Source organism: Lupinus angustifolius, chromosome LG15 (assembly GCF_001865875.1).
Source record: "Lupinus angustifolius cultivar Tanjil chromosome LG15, LupAngTanjil_v1.0, whole genome shotgun sequence".
In the NCBI taxonomy this organism is placed as follows: domain Eukaryota; kingdom Viridiplantae; phylum Streptophyta; class Magnoliopsida; order Fabales; family Fabaceae; genus Lupinus; species Lupinus angustifolius.
In genome coordinates this window covers 17,169,365-17,188,413 of record NC_032023.1, presented here as the reverse complement: position 1 = coordinate 17,188,413, position 19,049 = coordinate 17,169,365, and the positions used below count along the sequence as shown (strand labels likewise).

The 19,049-nt window shown below is 31.7% G+C and overlaps 3 protein-coding genes across 3 annotated transcripts; 1 reads left to right on the top strand and 2 right to left on the bottom strand.

The window, feature by feature from the left end:
* LOC109327290 (WAT1-related protein At4g08300-like) lies at positions 68 to 4,122 on the top strand. The gene is made up of 7 exons (XM_019560364.1): positions 68 to 425; positions 1,035 to 1,097; positions 1,851 to 1,967; positions 2,708 to 2,954; positions 3,114 to 3,272; positions 3,423 to 3,574; positions 3,680 to 4,122. The coding sequence occupies exons 1-7, from the start codon at positions 217 to 219 to the stop codon at positions 3,891 to 3,893; spliced, it is 1,161 nt and encodes a 386-aa protein (XP_019415909.1). The 5' UTR covers positions 68 to 216; the 3' UTR covers positions 3,894 to 4,122.
* LOC109328485 (acidic leucine-rich nuclear phosphoprotein 32 family member B-like) lies at positions 11,707 to 13,065 on the bottom strand. Its single transcript, XM_019561968.1, has 2 exons — positions 12,763 to 13,065; positions 11,707 to 11,959 (listed from the first exon to the last, which is right to left on the bottom strand). Exons 1-2 carry the CDS (start codon positions 12,977 to 12,979, stop codon positions 11,940 to 11,942), a joined length of 237 nt encoding a protein of 78 aa, XP_019417513.1. The 5' UTR covers positions 12,980 to 13,065; the 3' UTR covers positions 11,707 to 11,939.
* On the bottom strand, positions 13,607 to 18,260 carry LOC109328484 (cell division cycle and apoptosis regulator protein 1-like). Its single transcript, XM_019561967.1, has 9 exons — positions 18,082 to 18,260; positions 17,890 to 17,995; positions 16,678 to 16,979; positions 16,409 to 16,514; positions 15,947 to 16,309; positions 15,596 to 15,672; positions 15,390 to 15,514; positions 14,539 to 14,811; positions 13,607 to 13,735 (listed from the first exon to the last, which is right to left on the bottom strand). Exons 1-9 carry the CDS (start codon positions 18,189 to 18,191, stop codon positions 13,716 to 13,718), a joined length of 1,482 nt encoding a protein of 493 aa, XP_019417512.1. The 5' UTR covers positions 18,192 to 18,260; the 3' UTR covers positions 13,607 to 13,715.

Below are 19,049 nucleotides of genomic sequence, written 5' to 3'. Positions count from 1 at the left end.
AAGTTGGAGGGAGAGAGAGAATTAGTGCCTTGGAAAAGTTCAGGCGCATTGCCTCAAACTGGGGCTTCTTTAGTCTTTGCAACATTTCATTACTTTTTTTCACTATAAAAGGCCGTTTCCAATTTTGAGTGACACGCACCAGTTAACTCATTAGAGTCCCAACTCAAATATAGTAGAGAGGAGTTTTGTGGCACATAGAGAGACCAATTAAGAGTGATGGAGGACCAAAATGGTAGTGCCAAGATTAGCATGATTCGTAAATTGAAGCCTTACCTTGCTATGGTGTCCCTTCAGTTTGGGTATTCTGGAATGTATATCATCACTATGGTTTCTTTTAAACATGGTATGAGTCATTGGATACTCTCCGTGTATCGTCATGTAGTTGCTGCTCTTTTAATAATCCCATTTGCACTTGTCCTTGAAAGGTATATCTCTTTTGTTATTCCTCCTCTTTCACACAAGGTTTTAAATTGTGATTATGATTGTAACCACAATTACATTTACTAGAGTTATGGAAAAGATGTCTGTGCAATCACAATTATTATATGATGATAAAGACTATCAAAATTGTAACATGACCTTAAAATTATGGTTTTAATTATGATAGCAAGCCACATGTTAAAATATTCCCTTACATATCAATTTATTATATGAGTATAAAAATGAGATATTTAAGATAATAATGTTTGTACGTAGTTAGAATTGTGTCGAGTGTGTAGGGAAAAACATTTATTTGTATAGGTGAAATTCACTTTGACCATTTTTTTTGTTTTGAAAAGGATTAAAATTATGGTTTTTGTATATGGCAAATGGTATCATCACACTATACATGTTAATCACCAGCACCATGTAAATATTCCGTGTAAATTAGACTCAAGTAATATGCAAACATATTTTCAACTTCATTACACGATTACTAACAGATTTTGTTCTATTTTTCAAGTGTCAGCTTTTGTTGTTCAATTTAGCACTATCTATTTTTTCAAGCATGAGCTTAACAATAAGGGTTATGTCTGGCTTCTCCATTTTTACAGAAAGATAAGGCCAAAGATGACAATCCCAATCTTCCTGAGGATAGTGGCTCTTGGTTTCCTTGAGTAAGAATTTTCGGACCATTATATAAACATATTCGCAGCATCAAATGCATGATTCATTTCGTTTGTTCCTTATCAGTCAGCATGCTTGCATGCATAAATAACAGAGCATATAATATAACTTCTCCCTTTATTTATATGCATAAAATCTATATTCTTGTTTGTTGGAGAACACAAACTCTGTGAATCAATTCTAACCAATTATGTTTTTCCTCATTAATGTAGCTGCTTATTCATTATGTTCTGCATCTTACTTAAAACGAACAATTATATATATATATTCTCAAAATAATAATAATAGAAGAAAATCTAATTGTTGCATCTTTCTTTCTAGTGGATGCATATCCTATAGATGAAAATAACCATCCATGACTATTGCCAAACATATTCGTGAATGCAATCTTCTTCAACCTTTTGATGTGTGTAAATTCATCCACAAATAATGTATTTACCAACTGTTATGGATTATTGTGTCTAGACATGAAAAATTCTTATGAGCCCATTTGCGGGGACTTATATGATATCCATATAATCTGATTAAATATTTAAATTTTTATTAAATGTAGTAACTGGCATCTCACAATCACTTGATAATTATCGCCTATTTTTTTAAATATCAGAACTTATTCCCTTTGATATTGTCATGAAAAAATGTAAAAAGTTATAGATTAGTTTTTTCTGTATAGTTTTTGTTTTTTTGCGGCTATATAGCTCTTAATAATTGCTAATAACTTTGTTGATGATGAAATCAAACAGGCCAGTGCTTGATCAGAACTTGTACAACATGGGAATGAAGATGACCTCAACAACGTTTGCATCCGCCACTATAAATGTTTTGCCTGCCATTACTTTTGTTATGGCACTGATTTTCAGGTAAGGCTCCAATAACTTCATGATAAAATGAATGGAACCTTATGTGCTTACGCAAAGGAAAAAAGGCTAGTTGCATTCCCAGATAGAATGATATAATCCAACTATTTGGAAACCACACTACATAGCATGGGGTCTAGTTGGACAAATGATATCACAAAAGTATATTTTGTGCCATCTCTTTATAATATTCATAATTTCATGTTTATCCTAAGGTTTATCTTGAAACTATTAAAAAATTGATTAAAGGAAAATCTTTATTGGAAAGCTAGCATCACATTTAATTTAATGCCTTAAATATATAGTTTCTCCATGACAACTTATTTTTTTAAATTATGACATCAGCTAACATTTTCATTGTATAAAAATTTGATTCAATATAGTCCAACACTATCGTTAGTGTGAGAAAAAGATATATATACTGATAGTGTAAAGATTTTTTACACTGTCATTGCATCATCCACCATTAATTTTTAATCATCATTAATTTTTAAATAAAAGTAATGCAAATGAATGGTGGATGATATACTGATTGTGTATAAATCTTTACACTGTCAGTGCATACATTTTACACTATTGTAGTATTGTATATTCAAGGTAGGTTAAGCAACAACTATTTTTTCCTTCAAGACATGCATTTCTAATCACATTCCTTTAGTTCTCTCTTTTTTAATTTAGTGTTTAAGAATTCTTCTTCAATATTCTAGTGAAACTAATGACATGGCACTTATTCTATTAACCAGGTTAGAGAAAGTGAACTTCAGAAAATTTCACAGCGTGGCCAAGTTAATTGGAACCGCAATAACAGTGTCAGGAGCCATGGTTATGACTTTGTACAAAGGCCCTGCCTTTAGGATTATAAAGGGTGGAGGAGCTATCAGCCACCACGCCTCCGCCACGGCCACCGAGCCCTCTGATCAACACCAAGTTATCGGCACACTAGAGCTCATTGCAAGTTTATGTGGTTGGGCTGGTTTCTTCATTTTGCAAGTAAGTACTATATAGAGTTAACTACCAAGCCATATATGCACATGAACATTTATTTTAATTAAGTAAATTATATGTCAAAAACCCTAAAATATGTTCATTTTAAGTGTTTGTGGACTAATTAATAATCTCACTTGTTGTTACTATTTGTTGAATTTATAGTCATTCACTTTGAAGAAGTACCCAGCAGAACTTTCACTCACAGCATGGATTTGTGTGATGGGTATTATTGAGGGTTCAATTGCTTCCTTTATATTTGAACGAGACTTAAGCGTTTGGGCCATAGGGTGGGACTCAAGGCTCCTTGCTTGTGTTTATTCTGTGAGTACCTTTTTTATGCATATTATTTTATTAGTTTTTTAATCATTTTATATATATATATTAGCTTTTCTATTATTTTAATTAAACTCACAATTAAAACCATTGTTTGATGAATCCTAATTAATTTGCACTAAAATTTGTAATAATTAGGGAGTAGTGTGTTCTGGAATGGCATATTATGTACAAGGAGTTGTGACAAGAGAACGTGGACCAGTATTTGTGACATCTTTCAGTCCTCTATGTATGATTATTACAGCTGCATTAGGTTCTCTTGTCTTAGCTGAGAAAGTTCATCTAGGAAGGTATGTATTAAATCAAGTAACATATCTCCTAAAAAAAATAATTTACATTTATTATTGTTTAATTCTTAAGCTGATTAACTTGTCATGTATTTTCCTAATTTACAGTATATTTGGAGCTATTCTTATAGTCTTGGGACTTTACACTGTGGTATGGGGCAAAAGCAAAGACCGTCCTACAGAGTTAGGGAAAGAAGGTCAAGAATTGACAATTAAGGATGGTACAAAATCAGGGTCCGAAATTTTGGAGTGCATTGAGATCAATGATAACATGTTAAAGAAAGGGGCTGGGAATATTGCTCCACCAGCACCAAGATCATGAATGAAGGTCCCTTAGGACTTGCATTATAAATTTTCATAATTAGTCAGAAAGAGTTCAAGAAAGATTTTGTGAAGTGAAAATCTTTCCCAATGTCTGCTTCACTGAGTTCATTTTCATATGTGCCTTTCATGTTTTTTTCCCTCCTTTTATTATGTGTTTATGTAAAAGTGAAAGTATAATGTAAATCAAATAATATGATAGTGCCATATTGCATGTTATTATCTTTTAATTATTTCTCTCTTTGTATTTTCTTTTTTTCTTATGTTGAGACACTTATCAAATGATAGTTACTAAAGCAAAGATTCCATTTATAAAAAATAAAACCAATTCAAAAGAACACCCAATATAGTAACATCAAAGATGTTAAACTAAGAAATGGTAATGATAAACACGTGTTATCTTTCGGATTATTTGATATTGGATGCTTTATATATGTCACTGCCTAATAATATTCGAGGATATTTATTTTGGTAGAAATTCAATTATTTGACAATATGGTCTTTTTTGTTTCTACAATATTATGTAAATGAATCAAAGACACCACTATAATGAGGAGAATCAAAATTAGATCATTTGTGACTCATTTCTGTCACAAAGACACCTTCTCAAAAAGTTGACAAGGTTTCTGTGGGAAGCCTAATATGAAATAAATAACAATGTGTTTTTAACTTGCAATTTTTTCTCCTCGCTAACTCTCTTGTCTGATCAGCAGCATTTTATTAATTTAGTGACCAAATTGTTCTTCCTTTTAGCTGTAAAAAGTTATGCTTTGCAACATAGGACCTAGTGACAAGAGGGAAAATAATAACTTAAGGCATCTTCTTTATTCTTTACTTTGTAGACAATTTGGACACACCATAAGTGTGTAAGTGCTAGTTTTTTTTAGAAAATGATAAAAGTGTTATATCTAGAAGAATTTGGTATAAAAAAAGCATGTATGTGGATGAAGCCTAACATATTATTGTTGAGTCAAAATATGGTATTAGAGTCATTATTTATTATGGTTTTCCCTTTGCCTATTGCTAAAATCATGGTTTTATTTAATAGGAGTTCAATTATAAACCCCTATTTTAAATATGAACCTCTTTATTTATTTATTTATTTTGAAAACCCCATAATACCCTCTCTGCTATTTCCTTCTTCTTTCAACCTCATATCTCTTTTCTTCCTCACAAGCCACAACTCCACACACCTTGTTTAGGTCCCTCTTGATTCTCATTTTCGATAAGGTTTTTATCAATTAATTTTGACTTTCGATGATGATTTATCATAACGTATAATTTTAGACCTCTTTCTTTAATAAAATTAACTTCCAAAATTTGAATATTGGGAAGGATCGTACATTCTGACTAACCAATGTCGACATATAAAATCTTTTTATGACAACCAAATTTGGACGTGACTATTTTTTTTCAAAAATTGTCTTTCTAATAACTAGTGTCGTAAATATTCTTTCATTTCTGACACAACTTAATCAAAAGTGAAAAATAACTGACGAAAATGAACTCTCCCAACAAAAATGAAAAAGGTTTGGGACTAGGAATGTTGAAGAGTGAGTATATGGTGAAATGGAGGAATGACACTTTTGGGAAATTACAAATAAAGATGATTCATATTTTAAAAGAAGGATTATAATTTAACTCTATTATTTTTATTTTTTTGGAAGGAGCTATTCTCATTGGGGTGCAGTTTTTAAGTAGGCATAGATTCTAATACTAACACTAAAAAAATTAAGAGTCTAGATTTTTTATTGTTTTAGAATTAAATAAATTTAAAACATATATATTTATCTCCCCTCACATTCAAGCTTTACTAGAGAAGGTCTTATTCAGTTTTCGATGAATAAAGTGAGAATGAGTTGATCCCAAGTAAGATTATATCAATAAAATTGTTGCATTTATCAAAAATGATTATTTCAAGTGTATTCTACCTCTTTTATTTCATTTTTCCATCTCATTCTCCCGTAAGACATAAAAAATAATTCTAATTATCATACTGATTGTCTTAATGATTAGAATGCTTAAGTGGAGAGACACGTGTATACTCTTTAATAATGTTTATACTATTAAGTAAAAAATAAATAGATTTAATATCTTTAAAAATCAATACTTTTTAAATGTTTAGTAGTTTGGATGATTAGAAAATTTATTAGGAATATTTAACTAGAAAAGGTTCTAGCAAAGTTGAATGTAGATCAATTAATTGCACTTTCCACTACTTTATGTTGTGGTGTTTGCTTTTGCAATCGATGTCCTCTGTTTCTAGCTCATCACATTATTAGTATTAGTTAGCCGTACGTTATTTCCACAACCTTGTCAACACCACGACCAATAATTGCTACTCTGTTTAGGTATTGCTTGCTTGTGCTACTCTCCTCACAATTAAGTACTCCTTACATTGTTCAGGTGATCGATTTGAGAGAATCCTTCAATATTTTTTCATTTTTCTCATTCCGCATTGGCGCAATCGCCTTGTAACACGGATGTATGAGTTTTAAATCCTAGAAATAGACTCTGTGAGATTGTGATAAAAAGACTATATACATATATCATCATACTCTACTAAATAAAAGTATCATGCATAATGGGCTGCTAATAGAAGAAAAGGAATAATGGAAATAATATCTAGAATTCTGGTGAACTAATATTGTTTGGCATAAAAATGAAAATATACTAGTTAGGCAGAAAAATGATTCTTATGCGAAAGTTCAGCATCAAATTTATAAAAGATTAATATCATTTATTGGAAAAGCATTACTATCATGAAATATATTGCAATTAACATCATTACGTGGTGGTGCTCTGTCAGGGCAACTACATTGTGTCCCAGGGAATCAAAACAAGAGCACTATCAAGAGAATCAAATTCCATGAGATTCTGTACCCAAAAAAATTATAATAAAAAGAATCCATGAGATTCTTTGCAATGCACATGCATTATATCTTCTAGCTGTTAGTTAAACAACACGAGGCAGAAAAAATATATATAAATTAATCATCAGAATCTTGAGGGTATCGTGTAGTAGCTAAGTAGGATAGACTTTAATACAAGAATACTTTATATGCTAACAAGCTGAATATTTGTACCCCAAATGGGAGAATGATTAGAGGTTTCCACTTCACTTTTATCAAATATCTTTCGTGTTACTTTTCTTCTGCTGGGATGTCCCTAGCTATCTAGCTAGCTGATACATATGATTATGGTAGTTGGAGATTCTATGAAACACAGATACTGATACGTGTGTCGGGTACGATACGTATTTGATATGTCGACACACATTTTTCCAAAATACAGGATATGATATTTTGAGGGATACGCGTATAAAATAATAAAAACACATAAAATATGATAAAATTATAACTGTAAATCAAAATATCTAAAGTAAAAAATATAATGGAAATTTAAAATCGTTTTCCTCCATAACAAATATATTTTATCATATTTTAATGAAAATGAATCTATCCTAAAATCATTGCCCTCCATAACAAATATATCTTATCCTACTTTAATGAAAACGGATGTATCTTATCCTGTTTTATTGGAAACGAATCTATTTTATCTTGTTTTATTGGAAAAGAATCTATCTTATCATGTTTTATTGGAAACAAATCTATATATCTTATACTTTACTGAAAATGAATCCATATATCCTATATTTTATTGAAAACGAATCGGATAGTGTCTTAATATTTATTTATTTTATTTTATTATTTTAATTTTTAGATACTCTATGAATACGTATCATTCGCGAATCCGAACATATCTATGTCAGATATGTGTCGGACATCAACACGTGAGGGTATTTGACAAATCCCTGCGTGGAGTGTTGTTACATTTACAACAATTATGGACAATTCTAGTAGAAAAACTAAATGTGATGGACACAAGTATAATAATATTTATAATTGATTCTGAAAACAACCAAAATTATAATAGGACAAATTACTTCGTGGATGTCTTTGCTTCAGAACAAAATAAGTAGAATTAGGCATTGGTCAACTAAAATATGAATTATCGATATATGAGATCTTTCAATTGAGAAGAGCCATATATCTTAGAGGAGAGAAAATAAAATCTTTCTATTTTATTTTGTTATTTAGTTAAACCAATGATTCATTATTTTTTGATAAACAAAGTGATTGGATTAAAGTATAAGGGGTGCAACCCAAATAGAACAACAAAAGAGGCCATCATCAAGTGATGCCCAAAATACAAGACCAAAGATCTACACACCAATTTGTAAAGGAGAAAATGTTACAATCTGAATTGGTGGAAAACCAAAGTCACAAACGAATTTTAATAGAGTTCAAAATATTTATAACGCTACTCTCCTTATCCTCGAATACTACCTCATTCTTTAGAAATCAAATTGATCAAACCACTATGAACCAGAGCATCCTCCACCAATGATTCATTATTGGAGCAAGCATTTCATAATCCTATAATATAGGTATAGAATATTATATTGAATGCATTTTTTTTCATTATATTCTCGTTTAAGAAAGAGATAATTTGTGTTTCATTATTAGGTAGTTCCGTTTCTTTTTATCGGAAAATGATAATATTTCGTCATGAGTTAGACTCAAATTGACAACTTGTTTATTTTATTTTCTAAACCATTCATCATAATCATCAAATCACCTTATAACTCTTTGGTTGTTAGCTAGTCCAACGCTATGACCAATTTTTATTTCATATTTTGGCATTTCTCTAATAGACACGTTGGTCCCTATAGATCATCATCATCATCTCCAACTTCTTTAATTTGATCCACATTGGAAGTAAGCAAACAATACTTCCAAGTTATGGGGCTTAGTGTCTGGTAGGTCCAATACTCCATGCTAACAAAATTGCTACCTCCTCTTTTGCCGAAATTCCTTCTGCAACTTAACTTTCAAGTTCATCAAAACACATCAATTAGAAACATATAACTCTTTTATTTGTACGTATACCAAATTTTGATACCGCCGTATGTATTTATTTTTTTCTCCCACTTATATTTTATCTTCCTTTTTTTGGAGTGGATCTTGCATCGATCCAATTGTCTTTTTGTTTGTTAACTTCTCAAGTTTTTTAATTAAGAATATCAATTGTTCTTCTAATTACATTTTATTTAATAAGATTCATTGCCGATAAAAAAAATAGAAAAATACATTCAACACCATATTGATATATAGTGTCTAAGTTTTGATGTGAAGAAAATATTTTTCGGTAAATAATTATGCACCTTATTGACAAATGTTTGGTGAATATAGATTACATTCTTAAGGGAGCTTTATTGATGAGGTGAATGCTTTGAATCCTGAGCTCATCACTTTAGGGAGAAAGACTTAACCACCACTCCAACTATTTTTAATAGTTTTAACTATATATATGTGAGTTAGTGAGAATACATAGTAATTAAGAAACAACAAAATCCAAATCAAGTTGCTAACATTTAAGCTTTTGTTGTTAAAAAATTAAATAGGAGGAGATTCTTCTCAAGCTAAATCATTAACTTTAGTAAGAATTCACACTGAAATTATTGATTTAATAAGACAGCAAGAATTTAATTATAAATCCTATGTTGTTGTTATAGGTCCAAGGTTGAACCAATAACCATTGAAGCTAATCGAGCATTTTAAGGATACATGGTTATATATTAATTAAAGAAAGTTAAATATATTAATAACGTGCCCTTCTTGAACTTTTGAAGTTGTCAGTTTCTTTATTTCTGCCTCCACTATCAATAAAGCATAATATTTATCTACTGCAATGCTTTAATACTAAAGTAGGATTGGCTAGATATTCTAATAAAAATCAATTGATGCATGAATCAGTTTTTTGCCCATGATTTGTTCTACGGAGTAGTCACTGCCATTACCACAAGATGCATTATTGAACAAATCTTAAACATGCATGCTCCAGACAAAACTAAATAGGACGGTATACCTATATTTTTTCTAAAGAGTTATCAGCTTTTTGACCAAAATAAAGACCATCGTACTTTTATGGTGATACTAGTGCCTTTATAATTTTATAACATTATTAAAATAAAATAAAAACCCAACATGAACAAGCCTAATCACTAACATGACCTCTTTGCATGAACAATCCAATAGACGATAGCTACATATTTGATAAACATAACATTATTGTGTGTTATCATAAAGTTAATGTTTTCTGCGGCACGTATTTATAAAGTGGTTGAGAAAGCAATTGTCTAAAGTTGAAATCACATCACACATTTCAACATTTTTTTTTCTTTTTTCTTATTTTAATATTAATTTGTTAATTAATACCCTTTTATTTAGTGGCATAGTTGCATTAAAGAAAAAAAAAACAATTTTCCTCATGTATGATGCGAAGTGGCATTTGTGGAAGCAACAATCATACAAATCAAATAGAAAAAAGTGGAAGAATAACACTGAAAATTTTAACATGACAAACCTTTCTCAAATTAAAATGTAAAATATTATGAGACCTAGTTCAAAAATGTTTCTACTATAAAATGTAGAATTATAACATTTCTCTCTCTCTCTTAGAGAATAACATTATACCTCACTTAACTAGAGTAGAATACAATGTCTCTCTAATCTTACATTATGGTGTATATTTTAACTCTCCCACTTACTTTTCATGTTATTATTCTCACTTGTTTCTCATATTTCTTTCCATCACAAGTTCCATTCCTGTATTGAAGGGGATAAATGTTTCTTCCTATAAAGATTGTAAATAATTAACATTTATCATAGTTTCAAGATGCCTTGAAATGCTACATTCAATTTTCTAGATTAAGATTTATAGTAAAAAATAATTCCAAGAAATGGACATCAACTCTTTTTAAACCAAGCCTCTAAAAATAGTTTTTGATCTCAAGTTATATAAAATTGTACTCATTCAGTGTAAGTGCATCTCAGATCCTCGGGTCCTAGATTCACGACACTTATTACGTTATTTTTTATGGATTTTTATTGATGGCTATATCAATGGTCTAATCGTTGATAACATTATCTACGGTCAAGCCATTTGAAACGGATGGTCGGAATGGAGTCAAACGAAACTCTAGTAAAACAAACTAAACAACATGGTAACGTGGGTCTTCAGTAGCAGGCTTTCACGTCGATGACACACTTGTTTTTGTTTTTTTTGTTTCATTAAAGGCCGTAGACATGTCTTCCATATCCATGATGGGGTCGCTTCTGCCTGTGAATATGTTATGTCACATGCGTGCTTAAATCAATTTCCCAGTGGACAACATAATCTTGACCATTTTTCTATGGTGGGTCTTCGCAGTTAGGTAATAATGATGAAAAAGGACCACTAGGTAAGAGGAATTCTAACCTACTCCCAGAGTATTATTAACAAATCATATTTAATTATATTTTATTTTCAATCTAACAAGTATGGTATATGAATATTTGTTATAATTTGATTGGAGCAGTGTAATGCACTAATGCACCTTGAAGAACAGTAAAACACTGATTCTCGGAGTTTCTGCTGAAGGAAAACTGTGTTAAAGTCTCCTAACTAAAAACGCTGCGTTTAGTGCAGCTTTTAAGGATAAGTTGAAAGAATAGCTAGTACGATCAAACCTTATCGTATTATTTTATACTATCAGTTTTATGCATGCTATCATCTTATACTATCAGTTTTATACCTAAAATCACCAACTAGTATCAGTGCATACACTCAGTTTCCGAAGGAACTTAATACCTAAACAATAGTTAAAAACATGACATAAATATTAAAAGATGACCATTAATGGCCACACTACTGCTACATCTTCACAATCTAACAGTGAAGTGTACCGGTGTATAAGTTCTTAGCAATGGACCAAGGAGAAAACTAAGTAGTCTTCCTCAGTCACTTGTAGAGTAAATATTTCTGCAACTAGCAACAAGTACTGTCCATTTCCAACGGTAAAATTCAGGAAAACGTAGAAATAGCAGTTATCTTATCAAAGAAAAGAGAACACATTGCAATACATTACTTTATATAGCATCACCTCCTAATTAGTTGTGAAAAAAATCCCTTCTAAATACTTCGGAATCTGCCAGAGTTGAGTTCAGTCACTGTCCTCTTCATCTGCATAAACGAGAGAAGGTAAGGACACAATGGGATCGGTCAACCACTTCCAAACAAAGCAAAAAATCGCAGTCAAACATGCATATTGTTGTCATGAAGAAGATATTGCCGGAAACAGTCTAACAAGATTAGTAAACTTGCATCACAATAAGCTTTGTGTAGTAAAATGCACCTAACTTTTTTCTTTTCGTTGCATTAAGAATTAATTGAACTATTGAAGTTATAGAAAAGCGAAGTCTTTTCGTTGCAAATTTGGGTAACACAAGAAACAATACAAAGATCAAGAAAAATGGATACAATCATATATAAGGACCTGGAATCTCTTCCACCACCCATTACACTTGAAACTCTTCATTTTCCAAGATTTATTCTATAAAACCAAAGATTCTTTAGCTTTTCTGTGTTTATCTATCATTAACTGTGCTTTGTTTACCATATAACATCAGATAGCTAAGGAATTAAGGCCTTGCCAAATCTGTGTGTCCCAGAGTTAAATAACTTTATTTTATGAACAAAACTCAGTTATTGCTGTCAACATGTAGAAGCTAAATTGAAACTTGAAATACAGGGCATGGCAAAAAGCTATAAAATTTTGAAATAATATGAATGGGCTATCAATTTGAGTTCCTACCACCCATGGTGCTTCAGTCCACATCAATTAACTACTATTCAGTATTCACAACAAACTACTTAACCACCGCAAAAACTCTACAAGACCCATGATTCTAAATATAAGATGATTTCTGATATAACCAGCAAAATGAAAACAAAGCAAAACCTTAAAATATCTTAAACAGACTTACCTTCATTAAATTCTTCACTCTGACTTCCCTCATCATCACTACTATCTTCTTCATCTTCTTCATCCACTTCATCCTCTTCATCATCATTGCCTTCATCAATATCGCTGTCTTTAGCATCATCGCCATTAGTTTTTTCTGGAGTCTTCGGCTTTGGAGGTGGAAGGGCTGTAAAACTAGTTGTTGATCTTCTACGTGAACTTGACACAATATTGCTCATGTCGATACCCTCAAGTTCTTTTGCTCTGTCCTTTTTCCTTCGTACTTCCTTGATTTCTGAGAAAAATGAGGAAAAAAATTAAGAAAAGGGACAAATAGGAAGCTTTAAGTGAAAATATATAATGAAAATCATATTAGGGATTGCCAGTATCTGCAGCTTAATACAGATGTTAGATTTAAAAATGTGACATGACCATCATAAGAAAAAACTACAGTAACCTAATCTCCTTGAGATTGACTGCACATCAACATTCCATCTAGTTTCAGAAATTAGAGTAATGTACTAATGTCCCAAACTTTAATTTTTTATTGAACAAATACTCCTTATATTTTTATTTTTCAATACACTAACATTTGTCTGCAATTATACGTACAGTTGAACAATAATATAATTTTCCAAAGAAATAACCCATAAAAAAGTCTGACAAGATTATTCTAATGGCAGTTAAGAGGAAAACAAAGAAGACCAAGATAAAAACACCTAAGGGTTCAAATTTTGGGTTAAATGATAGATAATTGTGCACAGCCGATTACTACAGCTCCAAGACAAATTGTCAGATCATGGAGAAAATACTGCAGCTAACATCAAGAGATGAGGAATCACTAACAAACATAAGCTTAACAATCAATCAAAGAAAAGAGAACACATTGCAATACATTACTTTATATAGCATCACCTCCTAATTAGTTGTGAAAAAAATCCCTTCTAAATACTTCGGAATCTGCCAGAGTTGAGTTCAGTCACTGTCCTCTTCATCTGCATAAACGAGAGAAGGTAAGGACACAATGGGATCGGTCAACCACTTCCAAACAAAGCAAAAAATCGCAGTCAAACATGCATATTGTTGTCATGAAGAAGATATTGCCGGAAACAGTCTAACAAGATTAGTAAACTTGCATCACAATAAGCTTTGTGTAGTAAAATGCACCTAACTTTTTTCTTTTCGTTGCATTAAGAATTAATTGAACTATTGAAGTTATAGAAAAGCGAAGTCTTTTCGTTGCAAATTTGGGTAACACAAGAAACAATACAAAGATCAAGAAAAATGGATACAATCATATATAAGGACCTGGAATCTCTTCCACCACCCATTACACTTGAAACTCTTCATTTTCCAAGATTTATTCTATAAAACCAAAGATTCTTTAGCTTTTCTGTGTTTATCTATCATTAACTGTGCTTTGTTTACCATATAACATCAGATAGCTAAGGAATTAAGGCCTTGCCAAATCTGTGTGTCCCAGAGTTAAATAACTTTATTTTATGAACAAAACTCAGTTATTGCTGTCAACATGTAGAAGCTAAATTGAAACTTGAAATACAGGGCATGGCAAAAAGCTATAAAATTTTGAAATAATATGAATGGGCTATCAATTTGAGTTCCTACCACCCATGGTGCTTCAGTCCACATCAATTAACTACTATTCAGTATTCACAACAAACTACTTAACCACCGCAAAAACTCTACAAGACCCATGATTCTAAATATAAGATGATTTCTGATATAACCAGCAAAATGAAAACAAAGCAAAACCTTAAAATATCTTAAACAGACTTACCTTCATTAAATTCTTCACTCTGACTTCCCTCATCATCACTACTATCTTCTTCATCTTCTTCATCCACTTCATCCTCTTCATCATCATTGCCTTCATCAATATCGCTGTCTTTAGCATCATCGCCATTAGTTTTTTCTGGAGTCTTCGGCTTTGGAGGTGGAAGGGCTGTAAAACTAGTTGTTGATCTTCTACGTGAACTTGACACAATATTGCTCATGTCGATACCCTCAAGTTCTTTTGCTCTGTCCTTTTTCCTTCGTACTTCCTTGATTTCTGAGAAAAATGAGGAAAAAAATTAAGAAAAGGGACAAATAGGAAGCTTTAAGTGAAAATATATAATGAAAATCATATTAGGGATTGCCAGTATCTGCAGCTTAATACAGATGTTAGATTTAAAAATGTGACATGACCATCATAAGAAAAAACTACAGTAACCTAATCTCCTTGAGATTGACTGCACATCAACATTCCATCTAGTTTCAGAAATTAGAGTAATGTACTAATGTCCCAAACTTTAATTTTTTATTGAACAAATACTCCTTATATTTTTATTTTTCAATACACTAACATTTGTCTGCAATTATACGTACAGTTGAACAATAATATAATTTTCCAAAGAAATAACCCATAAAAAAGTCTGACAAGATTATTCTAATGGCAGTTAAGAGGAAAACAAAGAAGACCAAGATAAAAACACCTAAGGGTTCAAATTTTGGGTTAAATGATAGATAATTGTGCACAGCCGATTACTACAGCTCCAAGACAAATTGTCAGATCATGGAGAAAATACTGCAGCTAACATCAAGAGATGAGGAATCACTAACAAACATAAGCTTAACAATCAAGCTCACCCTTTTCAGAGGGATTTGAAGATAATCCTTCTCTGGACAGTATTTCCTCCAACTCCATTATTAGCTGCCCTTCACGCTTGTTTTCAGGAGCCTGCTTGACTTTTTTGTAAATTACCGGAGGAACACTGATAAAAATATAAAATATCAAGAAATCATCCTCAACAAAGATCTACGGTCACTAAAAGGAACCTAATGAAGAAAATTACCCCATTCCACATGCTTTAATAACAGATTTTAGGTGTTCCACGCGTTTACCATACACAGGAGCTGAAACTTCTTTCTTCTGCAGTTGGGGAAAAAAATAAAGATATGATACAATTAAATATATGATATCAATTTTAACTTCTAGGAATTGACAAATAATAAATGGCGTTGTGGACAGCTTCATAAAAAGTCACACAGAAGGATAACCATGCGGCTATTTCATCATATAAAAAGCAGTTATTCAGCTAAAAGATCACTGTTTAATTAAGAAATGATTATGGCCTTAAATGTCCAACTCGTTACCCAGTTTTACTAATTGCAATCAGCACATAGTGATCAATAATTCAGAATACCTTTGTTGGTTTCTCTGGTGATGAAAGGGATTGATCATCTTCAGAGTTTTTTCCATTATCTTCTTTATCACTGTCATCTTCTGGGGCTGCCTTAGCAGTCTTGACCCTTTTCTTATTGGATGGATTGTTCTCCTCCCTTTTACGCTTTTCAGGCCTGACAGAGGTCTGTTTCTTGCCTTTCGGGACACTTTTTTTTCTCGGTTTAACATCATCGTCTTCATTTTCTTCCTCACCGCTCTCATTATCTGAAGTATCAGAATTCTCTTCACTGCTTACCTTTTTGGTTGCTTTGGTATCAGGTTTCTTCTTAACAATTTTCTTAGCATTGCTTGCAGGTTCCGAAACTTCTGAAGACGCTATAACCTTCACATTTAACAAAGACTTGATATAAGCATCAGATAGTGTGTAGCTGTGCCTCTTATGGGGAAGCAATGATGCTTTCTAGACAGATTTTTCACTCACCTCATCTAGCTGTTGACTTATAAGCTTCTTATATGGATCAAGAGTGAATTTATCAAGTTTAAGATCTTCCTCCAATAGCCGACGAAGACCAGCCATAGTGATTTTCCTGAAATTAGCATGTGAAAAACACTCCATGTCATACCTTAAGATTGTAGTAAAAGCATGTGTCCATGACGTGGATAAATGCATCAAAAGTTAAGGACAGGAAGCATGTGTGCATTGCAATACAGAGATTTTAGAATAATAAATGGAATAAACCAGCAGCATACTCTGCATTGGCCTTGATGTAGGAAGATCTTTTTCTAACAGCTTTCTTAATTAGGGTCTCACTTGGAGCTACTTTCCTCTCCTTGCCTATCACTTCCTTGGTTTCAAGTTTATTTCCTTTTTGTTCTTTGAGCAGACCTAACACTGGAGAGTCTTCCATTTTCTCCTCATCTTCAGAGCAAACATCCTTTTCATCTGTTGGTTGGCATTCTTCTTTTGATTTCTCTGTCACTTGTGTGCTTGCACCTTTTTCATCTGCCTCCTCAACATTTGGGGCGTCATCATCACCAACCTCTTCTAAGCACTATCGTGAATGAGAGAACAAGAAAAACATTGATATTTTGACATACAGACAAAATATAAAATCAAACCAATCTTTATCACATCAGAATTCACAAAATCAAGGACCTTTTTTAGTTTGCAAAAAGGTTTCTTGTTTTCATTATTAATAATTATAATTATGACCCCTTGTGTTCATTTCATTTCCTGTGCTTCAAACATGTGCATATGAAACAGTGAAAACAGTGCAATGAAAATATAGGGTCACATTCATGATTAAACATGTAGAAATTTATGGCATCATTCGATTTATGTAGCCAACCCTACCTAATGGGATTAAGGCTTGGTTGTTGGTGTTGTTGTTGTTGTTGTAGAATGAAAACACAGGGTCGCTACTATAATTATCAATAATAGCATAAAATGAATACGGCAAAAGTTTACACAAACCAAAGATGCCCTTGAGAGCCAGTTTGTATAGGCTTAAAATTTATTCTTTGCAAAATGAAAACATAGTTTCTTGAAAATACGGAATTTCAGCTTTTTTTTTAAGCTTCTGCTTTTTTGTATTAAAAGCTCAACCAGACAATTGTGCAACTGCCAGGAGTGATTTTTTACCAAATTATATATATATGAAAAGAAACGCTTAAACAAGCAGGACATAAATCAAATGCAAATATGTTATACAGAAAATTGTTATTATCGGCAATGACAAGCTGAGGTAATTGTATAAAAAGATTATAGTTAAGTATTTAACAACATAGACTTATATGCTATATACTTAAAGTCTAGTCAGATATAAGTATAGTAGATAGCAATTCAGCAAAAATAACATAGGGGGAGATGTTAATTTCGTACTCTACGATTAAAAATAGATGATTGGTACTTGCCCTAGTTGCATATATCGAAACTAGGGTTTAGATTAGGGTTTTATGAACCTTGAGTAAGCATTGTTTGATAAATGCCTTATGAACATCGAAAGCGAATTCTTCAAATCCCAAGTCTTTCTCGAGCAATCTACGAACGCCTTCGAATGTCAAAGAACTGCAGTGAAAACAGATGGGAAAATTAATATTGAAAATTTGTATGAGGTAGAATCAAAAAGAGAGAAGAGAAGAGAAGAGTGTTACTCGGATTGTTGTTTGAAATAAGAAACGCGAGAGCGCATAGCGGTTTGAATCTGAGACTCTATATCGGTATCTTCGTTCTTCGTTACGATCTCGTTTTCTTTTGCTGCCATATTTTCTGCACTGAGACACTGCGGTGAGTTCAAACAAAGAGAAGTGAAGAATTGTGGTATGGTAACTGTTGCTGTTACTGAAGGGTAGTACCGGTATTTAGACACTCTAGATCAACTCAAATTCACACTTATTATCATGTGGTCCTTTATTGATGAATGGAGGTAAGTGTAATATTATAAAAATTTATATATGATTACTAACTGTTCATCTGTGTATTATATTTAAGATAATATATTTAGGATTCAATAATGACTTAATATAGATGATGGATAATACAAACTCTTCCTTAGTGCATTTTTTTTTTCTTTTTCTAACTTCCTATACATATTTTTTAAGGACAAAACCACCAAGTTTTCTCTATTTTAAAGTTAGTTATACAAAAAACATTAGGTTTCGAGTTATTTTTGTAACCTTCCATTTATTTTTATTTTTTTGTATTGGTCCTAGAAATTATTTTATTATCATATTTGTAGCTGAAATTCATTTTCAAATTTAGAGTTTCAAAAAAAAGGGATTTCGAAGCTTTTTAGTGCAATCTCATACTATCCGAGTTGTACTTCTTTCATAATTGTGATTCTTTGGTTGGGTTATGCAAAATCATATTAGAATTCTAATTTAATTCCACTTCTATTATTTGGGGGTTGGATTTGAAAATACAATAAGTTTATGTTATTATTTGATTAATTATAATTTTCCAAAAATAATTAGAAAATACATATTAAAAATATATCGAGACTTAAAAATTTACTCCAAAGTTGAAACTAATCTAGTGTATGTTGGTAGAGCTTATTTTCGGAAAAATAAGTTTTTTTATAAATTAGGTTTGTTTGAATAACTACTCTAGATTATGAAGAAGC